The sequence below is a fragment of the Naegleria fowleri genome (assembly GCF_008403515.1).
Source record: "Naegleria fowleri strain ATCC 30894 chromosome Unknown tig7, whole genome shotgun sequence".
NCBI classification, from domain to species: Eukaryota; Heterolobosea; class Eutetramitea; order Acrasida; family Naegleriidae; genus Naegleria; species Naegleria fowleri.
The window spans coordinates 183,738-195,521 of NW_025407939.1; the positions used below are offsets into that span (position 1 = coordinate 183,738).

At 37.0% G+C, this 11,784-nt stretch overlaps 5 protein-coding genes across 5 annotated transcripts; 2 read left to right on the top strand and 3 right to left on the bottom strand.

Annotated features, from left to right (window-relative positions):
• Nucleotides 1-1,490: 1,490 nt before the first annotated feature.
• Nucleotides 1,491-5,383, top strand: FDP41_010789 (uncharacterized protein; the record flags this gene model as incomplete). Its single annotated transcript, XM_044701124.1, has 3 exons — nt 1,491-1,620; nt 1,668-1,906; nt 1,961-5,383. 3 exons carry the CDS (start codon nt 1,491-1,493, stop codon nt 5,381-5,383), a joined length of 3,792 nt encoding a protein of 1,263 aa, XP_044567523.1.
• Nucleotides 5,384-5,422: 39 nt separating this feature from the next.
• FDP41_010790 (uncharacterized protein) lies at nt 5,423-7,141 on the bottom strand (the record flags this gene model as incomplete). Its single annotated transcript, XM_044701126.1, has 1 exon — nt 5,423-7,141. One exon carries the CDS (start codon nt 7,139-7,141, stop codon nt 5,423-5,425), a length of 1,719 nt encoding a protein of 572 aa, XP_044567524.1.
• A 183-nt stretch (nt 7,142-7,324) lies between these two features.
• On the top strand, nt 7,325-8,404 carry FDP41_010791 (uncharacterized protein; the record flags this gene model as incomplete). The annotated part of the gene is made up of 1 exon (XM_044701127.1): nt 7,325-8,404. The coding sequence occupies one exon, from the start codon at nt 7,325-7,327 to the stop codon at nt 8,402-8,404; it is 1,080 nt and encodes a 359-aa protein (XP_044567525.1).
• Nucleotides 8,405-8,510: 106 nt separating this feature from the next.
• FDP41_010792 (uncharacterized protein) lies at nt 8,511-10,358 on the bottom strand (the record flags this gene model as incomplete). The annotated part of the gene is made up of 1 exon (XM_044701128.1): nt 8,511-10,358. One exon carries the CDS (start codon nt 10,356-10,358, stop codon nt 8,511-8,513), a length of 1,848 nt encoding a protein of 615 aa, XP_044567526.1.
• A 417-nt stretch (nt 10,359-10,775) lies between these two features.
• FDP41_010793 (uncharacterized protein) lies at nt 10,776-11,726 on the bottom strand (the record flags this gene model as incomplete). The annotated part of the gene is made up of 2 exons (XM_044701129.1): nt 10,776-11,272; nt 11,384-11,726. 2 exons carry the CDS (start codon nt 11,724-11,726, stop codon nt 10,776-10,778), a joined length of 840 nt encoding a protein of 279 aa, XP_044567527.1.
• Between the last annotated feature and the right edge of the window lie 58 nt (nt 11,727-11,784).

An 11,784-nucleotide genomic window follows, 5' to 3' on the forward strand; every position in this document is an offset into this window, starting at 1 on the left:
TTGATTGGATTGAGAAATTTTAAAGCTCATTGCACTGTTCAACCAAGTATCGATGAAATTAATGACTGTATAGACTCGATTGAATATGAACGAGTTGTGAGAGGCTGGAAAGAACCGGATGCCGTGTGTATTACCCTCATTGGTGGAGGTGATTCAGGTTCTGTTAGCAAAAGCAGCAGAAAGAGTGTGCTTCCTCTTTTAGCGTGGATTACTGAACTGCCATTGCAATATAGATATTCGTTTCCACTCACCATGCTGCTTGCATATAGCAACAAACCCATTCCATTCAATACTCTGCTTGATCGATTTATTTCCGAATTATTGATATTGAATCAGGGAAAGGAATGTAAAACAGAACAAGGTGTGATATATCGTCTCAAGGCAAGATTGTTCACCTTTCTAGTAGATCTTGATGCATGTTACGATTTTTGGAGTAGACCTACTCCAAAATTATAATGTAATGGGGACCCCTTCCACCCCATTACACCTTCCTTCAAACATTTTATTTCAAGAAATAGAAAATGGAGAAAATTATTATGTACTGTCAGATTTTGGATTGACCCGCGATCGGAAGAGACCATGGGAGACAGAACAAGATATGCTGAAAATGGGACCCTTGGATACATTGATGATGAAACTCTTGAACGCGGAGTTGAAAAAGAGTCTGATATTTATGCCTTGGGAGTAACCATGGTGGTGTTGCTTGAAAAAAAGAGTTATCCAAACGAGAAGAATTCCCTTGAGGAAAAGTTTAAATATTGTACGACCTCTTATGAAGCAAAATTATAGAGGTGAAAAAAACTTTGAAGGATTTGGTTCGTAAAGGCAAGTGTTCCTTTGAAATGAAAGAGGTGATTGAAGGAATGTTGAAGAAACGAGCTCAACGAATCTCTTTGACGGACATTAAGAAATATTGTCAGAAGGCACTCGATAATATTCAAACCAATCATCGGATGGTCCTTCCAATAAGGAAAAGTGAATCAGACGATTCAAGAAGATCATTCCACGACTCTTCTTCCAGAGGTATTCAAAAACAACACAAAATGAATGGACAAAGAAATCCATCCTTGTTGAATAAGGTTGTTGGCACATGTCTTTGTGTTGGAGGGGTTATTGTGGGCATGGTGGGTTTAGGTGCTGTATTGGCAAAAACAAACAGAAACTTGAAATAGTCAGCCAAAATAAAGAGAGCTTCCATGAATCCAAATGCTTAATCACAGTTACCAATAAGGTTTACTCTTGAAAATCTCAAGAATCGATAACTAACTCCGTGACATGGAACACTTCCAGCTCCCGCCAAAAACTTTTGCCTTAAATTACAAACGCAAAAAAAAATAATTGAACTCAACCGTTGTATCATCAAAAACAATTTGATTGTTTTTTTACAATATATGCTACATGACGGAGGATTGCTTATGTTGAATGGTATGAATGAAAGATCATCATCGGAATCGTTTGATAAAGGGTTTTTGCGACATAACCCGATGATGATGGATGAAGATGCCTCAAGCAACTTTTTATTGAAAGATTTATTAGAAACGTATAAAATTCAGAATGATGAAGAGATTGAGTTTTCGGAGCAGTGGGTGAACAATAATAGTGACAACCTTTCAGTCATTGGTATGTTCATTACAATTTTGGACGATATTTTCTCTTATACTTGAAAGACTCTATGGAAGATGACGACTATCAGCGTTATGTGGAAGAGTTTGACAACATTGTACAAAAGAGACAAGACCCTTCAGTGATTCCAGAAGGAGATGCATTTCTCACTGCCATAGAAGACAAGGCAACAATTGGTCTGGATGACGATTTTGAAGAAATCCACAAGATGTTGGACCAAGATGATTTTGTTGAAGAATATCTCTCAACTGTGAATGAGCTTAAAAATTCAATTGTTACAGCTGTAGGTTATTCATTAGGGAAAATGTACATACTTTTAAACATTTCGTTGCGTTAGATCAAAGATAAAGTGCAACATGTACCCATGACACGTGTTGAAACGCCAAGATTACTCAACAAATCACTATCTTTGGAAAAAATAGAGACACCCCGAACAGTTGAAACCGCTCCAACAAGCAGTAGGGATTCTATAGAGACACTTCATTTTAAAACATACCAGAAACCAAACAAATTGAACAGAGAACAGAGTGCTTCTCAGGAATTCTTGCAATCAGAAATATTAAAAAGAAAGTTTGAGGAAGAAAATAGGAAGAGAATAGAAGAGGAGCAAAGAATTGAAAAAGAACTCCAAGAGCAAAAACGAAAAATCTTGGAAGAGAAAAGAAAAAAAGAAGAAGAACGAAAACGAGAAGAAGAGCAACGAAAAAGGGAATTAGAAGAGCAAGAGCGAAAACTGCTTGAACATCAACAGGAAATTCAGAAAAAGATTGAGCTTGCAAATCAAAAAAGACAGCAAGAGCTGCTTGAAGAAGCAGAAAAGCAAGCAAGACTGAAAGAACTTATTATTAAGAAAAAAGAAGAACAAAAAATTAAGGAAGAACAAGAAAAAGAGCGTCAACGGCTCGAAAACATTAAAAAATCTGAAGAGAGAAAGAGAAAAATTGAGCTTGACAAACAGAAAAAGGAGGAAGAAAGGAAACGAAGGATGGAAGAAGAAAGAAAGAGAAAGGAAGAAGAGCAAAAGCGCCAAGAGGAGGAAAGAAAAAGAAAAGAAGAGGAAGCATTGAAATTACAGAGAGAACTGGAGTTACAACGACAACTTGAAGAAAAGAAAAAAGACCTTGTTAAAGCCAAAGAAAACAAACGACTCTATATTATTAAGATTATTACTGAGGCAATACAAACCTCCAAGAAAAATAGTGGGTGGATTGTCTTGGAGCGACTAAGTTTATGGAAAAGACATGTACAAAAATTCTTCAACCCTCCTCCTGTTCCATCTATTTCATCGACTCAAGATTTAAAACCAGCTCAAATAACCAAGTCAAATATTATTTTGGATGAAGATGTCATTGACAACTCTATGCCTTTTGAGAAGGACAATTCACAAGTCACACATATCAATATTCGAGGAGAAGATATTTCTTCAGCAAAAATTAATTTATTTACGGCCTTTCCAAAAGTGAGAGCTCTCATTTTGGATACTAATTTATTTCAAAGCCTCTCATCTTTAAGTGGCCTTTCATCACTAGAAACACTTTCGGTGAATGACAACAGACTGTCCACAATAGATATTCCAAGAGAGAGCGTATCAAAGTTGAAAGAATTATATGCTCTCGGTAATAATATTTCTTCAATAACGCCTCTAAAAAACACAAATCAGCTGAGAAGCATTAATTTATGCAACAACAAAATTCAAGATTTATCCGGTATTCAGAACAATAGGAAGTTGCAATATCTTCGAGCAGACATTAATAAGCTCATTGATTTAAAAATTTTAGACGCATTTAACAATTTGAGCTATCTTGATGTTGGATATAATGAACTTGAAAGTATAGACCAAGCTCTCATGTTTAACCTTCTTTTGGAGGACGTTATTTTGTATCAAAACAAAATTTCTTCCATACCATCATTCCATCACGTTCTCCTAAAGAGCTTGTATCTGAACTCAAATCAGTTGACATCCTTGCCCAATTCATTTTTGTTTTCTCCTTTGATACAGTACCTTAATTTGAGTGGAAACAAACTGGAGCACCTTTCTCCACTTTCAGGTTGTATTATGCTGCGAAACATCAATCTATCATTTAATAATTTGCAATCAATTGATGAACTACTTCATCTGAGATTTTGTAGAAATATTGAAGAACTCAAATTGAACGATAACCCAATAGCTCGAGGCGTTTTGTACAAGGAGCTTTCAATTGCTTTGCTGCCAAATTTGACAAGCCTAGATGGAGAGGTAGTGAGCTCGTTGGCCCGACAGAATGTATTCTCTCATTTTGTTTTTTACTCACCAAGATTAACAGGCCATGTTGTATCGTTCATTAATCACTCTCTCAAAAGAGCAGTTCCATCCATTAATAGTTCAATATTTAGAGAGAATCAATACAAATTTATGAGAGACGCGATTACCTTAGATAAATCTCAGAGAAGCCTACAGTCTCTCAAAACAAACGAATGGAACACAAAAACAACGTACTATTACATGTGTTCACGACACATTAATGAAAGGTCACAATTCAGCAATTACCATCAATGTATTTCGTCAGAAAAAGTAACAGAGAAAAACTTTAAAGATGCACAAATGAGATTTTCACGAAGACTCGACAATAGATTATCTCAATATGATGCAAGATTAGACCAAAAGAAACAGCACTTTGAGGAACATTTCAATTTTAACCCAAAAAAACACCAAAATGTTTTTGCCCTAAACACAGAATATGAAGAAAAGTTAAAGAGATTAAATGCTGCCATTCTTATCCAACGATGGTTCAGATCATGGCAAGTAAGGAGAAAGAAGCGACTAAGAGAATGTGAACAAAAGGCAGCCATCGAAATTCAACGAAACTGGAGAGGTTACATCACAAGAAAAAAGAATCTCGATTGGATACTACGTGCACTACACAAGAGACACATGGCTGCTACAAAAATTCAGTCTGTCTGGAAAGGATACAGGGTAAGGTCAATTCTGAAGAAAGCAAGACAATTTGAGGCAGATGAAATATTTGAATTGGAATCTGCTGTGGATGACATTGAATATCCTGCGAGTATCATGAATGATTGTCTTCCCATTAATATACCCGAGAATAGAGCGAAAAAGAAAATCGATGTCTATTACTACAATGTACATACAAAAACAAGTCATGGAGGTGACGAATCTATTAAGGAACTGTATAGAAGCGCTAATTTGAACAAGTCACAAGTGTTATCGCAAGAAAGCACTAACTCAACTCTTAATAATGTAAATAGACCAGAAAAACGATTGACGAGAAGTGGATGGATGGCTGAAGAAGATGAAGCCAATGATTCACACGAGTCTTCTCATCTTGACGAAACAAACACCTCAATTCAGAGCACTTCCAGTTCTCAAAAATCATCATCTTCGGCTCAAATTGCAAACTCCAATCTTGAAGCCATCAAAAACACTTGGCATTTCAAGAATATTGAAACAGCAAAGGATTTATTTGCTAAAAACAGCCGAGTCCAAAAAATCAAAAAACAAAAACAATTAAGAGAAGAAATGAAAGACCCAATGAAGCGATTGGAGATGTTCAAAAAGAAATCGAATGCTACCACAGCAAGCGTTCTTCCAAACAAAACCAAAAATTCAACCAACAAACAAAATCTTGTCACTCACACCACCCAAATATGTGACACAGACATGGACTTGAGGTCACTTTCGTCATCCGATACAGATTCAAGGCATTCCTCCTCTGAGAATTTACGTCTTCCCAAAATCAATAACAAACCAAGAGGAAGGTAATGCACAATAGAGGACTGGTGACCAAATAAACGTCACAACTTAGAGATCAGGATTTCGCGAGTCAATGACTTCAAATTGTTTCAATGCTTCCTCACACGCTTCATTTCCAAGACGTGATCCTTCCCTAAACCAAAAGTAAGACATTTCAGGATTCTGAACTTGCATCCAAAAACCACCTAATTGATAACAAGCTCGATCATGACCTAGTTTTGCAGCACTGGTGAGGGCATGAATTCCTTCTTGTAAATCCTGATTTTCAATCTCTCCAAATGCTCCCAAATGATACAAACCAACCATATAGAAAGCTTGTGCGTTTTCAGGATTTTGTTCACACATTTTAGTGAACCAGTATAATGCTTTTTCGTCATCGATCAAAGTCTGTGAAGATTCTTGTGGTTGTGACTTTTCGTCTTGTTCTGGCTGTTGTTTCAATCCATTGTGATAAATAGTTGCCAACAATTTCATTGCCTCTTCATTCTCACTCTCTGCCGCCTTGGTCAGATATTCCATTCCTTTTGAGACGTCTCGTTTTGTGCCAATACCACCCAAATACTTTTCACCTAGTTGCAACCATGCTTGAGAGCATTCATTCTCTGACTCTGCTGCTTTAAGAGTCAACTCAAATGCTTTTTCCTCACTTTGTTCCACTCCAGAAACACCAAATTCATGATAATGAGCTAGCTTGAGCAATGCTAATGGGTGACGATGAGCGGCTGCTTTTTCAAACCATCTACGTGCAGTATAATTACTCTTTGGAAAGAATTTGCTTTCAATCTGATTATAGGTAATGGTGTCATTCACACAATAATTCTTGAAAAAGATGCATCCCATGTGATATTGAGCTGGTGGAAAATCATACATGGCTGCCATCAAAAACAGATTGGTCACTTGTTTGGATTCAAAAGATAGGATACTTGGATTTTCTAAAACATTTGCCAATTTGAACATGTATGCTGCTCGACGAATGGTGCCTTGTTTTTTTCTCTCTTCCTCATTGTCACCATCCTTTGTATTACTCGATGAATACTCATCTTCTTGTAACAAACTCGCCAGAGTATGAATACTTTTAAATAATTGCTGCGTAAACACCTGATCCAAATTCAGAGAATAATCCTTCTTTTGAAACAACACAATCTCCAAGGAAGGAATCAACTGTCGTAATGAAGAACGATACAATTCGACCTCTTCCTCATCCTCCATTGGAATCGAGTTCCCTTCCAAAAAGAGATACTTTAACGAAGGAAATGAAGCTTGTGCCAATACATTCCGAACACCTTCACTCGTGAGATGATTTTCACTCAAATCCAACAACTCTAACTTTTCAAACTGTTTGAGAGAACTCTTCTGCATCAACAACAATTCTTTCAAGCCTTCATCCGAGAGGCCACATCCCACGACTCTCAATTCTTGTAAAGAGCTCTTTACGCACTCGGAAGGATGACCCAACAAGAATGGAGCATCCTTCTCGTCGGAGATGGCCATGGAAACGAGTTCCAATCGTTTCAAATTGGAATTAAAAACACCTCTCCGTTGTAACTCTTGAAACGAAGAAGAAGCAGCAGCAACCTTTGAAAGGCCCACTAGGAAAAGCCTTTCGAGAGGAACTGGATGATCCATTCTCTCAAACAAGGCTTTGAAGGGAACATTCTCGGAGGAGGAATCATACAGTTCAAACCATGTACGTTCTTCTGGAATTTGCACTTGGTTGTGTTGATCCAATAAGGTGGGATCGTGATTCAGTCGAGCCAAGTCTTGCATTTTTTTTGTTTCATGTTCCAGAAGTTTGACGATTTCCTTTTTAATCTCTGCAAAGGTTGAATTTCAAATGCCAAGTTGAAGAATCAAAAAGTTTCGCACTACCAAAGAATTGTTCTTTCTGTGTTCTTCGGAAACGCGAGCTTCTCTTGAAAATATCCAAAATCTTGTTGTTGTGCTTGAAAAATGTTAAATTCATCCACCATCACCACAGCAACGAAGAAGCAATTTCAACTCTTGACCTACAACACTTGGCTCATTCATTCTCTCCTTCCTGGAGAAAATCCTCCCTATAAATCTGAGCGAGTCAAAGGATTTTTACAACAATTACAAGATTCCCAACATCCAATATATGATTTTATCTTTTTTCAGGAATTACATCGTTTCGGAAATGTGTGGCCCTTTTTACACTTTGATCACTCTCCCTATGAGGAAATGAAAAGTGGAATTGAAAAAATTTATGACTATCAGGTGGTGGAATCGAAGGCGCCATTTCCATGTTGTCTAGATTCTGGATTGATGATTGTGAGTAAATATCGAGTGGTGACTTGTAGAAATTATGTCTTTAAGAATACGACTTGGAGATCGTATGTGACTGCGAAGGGTGTGTTGTATGCATTGGTGGATGTCTCTTCAAGCACAACAACAACAACAACACTTTCTTCTACAACCACAAATTCAAGAACGAATGCAATTTCACAGAAGAATAATTCTAATACACTTAATCATAATAATCATGAGACACGTGAGAATGTGAATCATGATTCTAAATCAAATGGAGTTCGAAAATCTATTAATCGAGACAACAAGACCATCCATAACCAAAATTTATTACATTTATTTAATTCACATATGGAAGCATTTGATGAAAAAAAGAGACGTCTCCAAATTCAAGAAATGGTTCAATTTATTAAGGAGTGTGTGAAACCGTATTGTGAAAAAACTTCCGAAAACTCGCCTCCAAAAATCATCATTGCAGGAGATTTTAATATCGACAGTATTCGAGATGAAATGTATGGTGAAATGATGCATTTGTTGAATAAGGAGATTGGTCCAGTTAAAGACGTTTTTGGAGTCCACAACAACAACGACACTTCAAAACATCCCTCGACTTTTGGTGGTAATTTATGTTTGGATCATGTGTTGGTGAGTGATAATTTCAAAGAAATGAGCTATGAAATTGTAAATTGGACTCATACGATGGAGCAGCAACAGAGAATTATTCCACTTTCGGATCATTCTGGAGTGAAGGTGACATTACAGTAATGACTGAAATAACCTGATCTTCAATAATAATAGCAATATTTTACGTTAATAAATTAATTTCTCGATCAAAATCATCTCAACATGTAAACACCTAACATTTCAAAATTTAAACATCCAACATGGCATCCACAACGTTTGTCACCATACTTGCAATAAGAGAGCGGTCAGGAATTGCCACTGCAAGACCATATACTGGTGCGGATCCTTTAACGCTATCAGGATTGTTCTTCACTTGAGCAATAGCATCTTTGAGGTCCTTAATGAATTCATCAGCTTTTTCCTCTGTTGCAGTATTTAAGGTGATACAAATATGGAAAGCGCTTGGGAATTGCAAAGCATTCAGAGACCAGCCTCGGTGTGACAAAAAGTCCATTACTTGGAAGATGTTAATGTTGCTGTAGGAAGCCTTAGCTTGAACTGCAATTACCACAGTACTTGGATCTCCACATACTTCAACTTCTGGAATTTCTTCATTAATTCTCTTCTTGATTCGCAAGACAGTATTTACAATTCTTCTGCTTGCTTCTAAATATCCCTTTTCACCAATATGCATCATGGAGGCCCATGCAGCTGCAACAACAGCACCGCTTCTACTGCCTGACATTGTTGGTGAGGCATAGACACCACCCATCCAATCGGTTGTCACAAAGTACATGTACTTTCTCAAGTCTTTGCTTCTGAACAACAATACACTGCTTCCTTTTGGAGCCATTCCAAATTTGTGAGTGTCAACACTCATGGTGGTCACACCAGGCAAAGTAAAATCAAATTCTTTGACTCCAATGTCGTAGCCCAATTTCTTGGCAAAGGGAACAACAAATCCACCCAAACAACAATCGACATGAAGTCCAATTCCATGTTTCACTGCAAGATCATTCAATTCGTCGATTGGATCGATAGTACCTTGACTAAAACATGGGGCAGAACCAACAAGTAAAATGGTATTTGAATTGATTGCTTGTCTTACTAGATCCATTTTAACTTTAAATGTAGTCGAATCGACATCGATCAATCGAAGCTTCAATCCTAAATAGTGACATCCTTTTTCGAATGCACAGTGAACACTTCTTGGAGCAATCACCTCTGGATGCTTAATCCATGGCTTCTCTGCTCTTGCTTGATCTCTGTATGCCTTCAAAGCCATAATAATACTCTCCGTTCCACCACTTGTGACAGCACCAACCACGCCTTCGCCTGTCTCCTTATTGAATGGACCATTCATAAGAGAGGCTGTCATTCTAATAACTTCAGATTCCATTTTACGAGTGTATAAAAAGCAATCTGCATGTAATGGATTTGTGTGCATAAAATAACTATAAGTTTTAGCTAATAACTCTTCATGATGCTTTCTAAAAGCTAAAGGATCTGAAGAACGGTCTTCATTCTTATCCTCAGCCTTATTGAGCTTTTCTTCATTGTCAACCTTGGCATCAATATAAACGACACCAGAAAGCTTCTTTTCTTGAACTTTTCTTCGATCAACATCTCTCATTCTTTGTAAAAGTGATAATAATTCCTCATAGGGAATTCCCTCTACAGGCAATTGATAATTAATTTCTTCATTTTCAATTCCTTTTTTAAAAGATAATTTAATTTCTTTTGAAATCTTCACCAACGTGGATTGAATACTGGAATCAACCATCGGAAGTTTTCTCATTGTCTTTAACAACATTCCAAGAATCAGACCCGACAATCCATTCGGATGTTCTTTTGAAGCCTCCCAAAGTTTCTTTCCATAATATGCAGAAGCCATTGCCGTTGCCGTATAAAACATCAAAGTCAAAGGCTTGATCGTTTTCAGTCCATCATTGAGTTGATCAATTTTTCCTAAAGCATATTCAATGGGATGATGAATGAGAGAAATGGACGTCGTTGAGGACGTTGTTGAGGACAAAGAGGAGGAAGAGCCAACCACAGCAGCAGCAGAAGCAGCATCGGAGGAAGAAGAGGACATTTTTTTTAAGTGTTTCGATTCATAGAGAGCGATGATGAGGATGAGGAGGATGGACATGAATCATGTCATTGTTGTCACCAAACGTTATTGGCAGCTGCTGCTGCTGCTGCTGTTTGTGAGCTTTCAATTGAGACTCTAATGACCACTCAGCGTAAAGAGGAAGGAGAATTTGAAAGGAGGTTCGATTCCTCCACTTGAAGGAGATTTTCTCCAATTCTCCTTCATGCTCACACATACTACGACTACTACTACTACTGGAATGGACACTACCTTGAATCAAGTACGAGTTCACACACACACACAGATGTAAGAACACACACTATTGGTCTAAGAAGGAATGAAACACTCAACAATTTATATTTCCTTTTCTCTCTCTCTCTCGAATTCATTGACATTCCACACATTGAACACCACACTCTAAATTGCATTATAAACCGTTCTCTTCAAAATGTATTTGAAAATCAACAATTGAATACCTTCCTTAATGAATAAAATTCCTTCCCATGCCAACATGATGGCATTCTTCCAAAATTCAAATTGTGGAAGTTGTGAAATTCCCCATCCTTCACTCTTTTTGAAAACCAATGTATTTAAGAAATATCCAATAATGAAATACAAGATGAAGAGAATGAATAGAATTAACATGGCCAAACCAAAGTATCCGAGTCCTCCTAATGGAAGTTCATCAACAATGCATGAATGTGGAGTGTCCATTGAGAATTCATAAGAAATGGTTGAGTCTTTGGTAACTTCTCCTAAAAAGGTAAAAGTTTTGTCAGGATCGGCATTGGGTTTGCAATTCATGGTGATTTTCATGTTTTCTTGTTTGTTCATGAAACGTTCACCACCATTCACTTGAACAATGACACCTAATTCTGGCTTGTTGGTGTCAATGAGAGAAATTTGATAATTTTCTATTGAATGGATGGAAGGAATGATTTGAATGAACAATATATATAGGAATGTTGAAATGATTAAGGGTCATGACATTTGACATTTTTCAATCATGACCTTCTACGACTTACCTGCAATTGATTTTCCAGCCATATACGTTCCACACAACAATTCTGTTCCTCTTTTATAAGTCGCCACTCCTGCATAATTCTTTCCATCACATGCAACACTTGCATCCTTACACAAATTCACATAAAAATCATAATTCAATTTTGCATTGTAAACATGATAATCTGAATCTTGTTTCATTGCTCGATTTATATCAATCGTTCGACCATCTGACGTTTTGAAAATGCAAAAAGGTTGAGATTGTTGTTGTGAAACATCCATCAAAGTGCTGAATAAAAAAACAACAAGAACAACCACAAAGAGTCCTCGTCGTTGTTGACCAGGATGAGAATAGAATTGAAACATTTTAAAAACACAATTGTCCCGAATTTGGTATAATTCAAAAATTTGTTGAATTTGAATT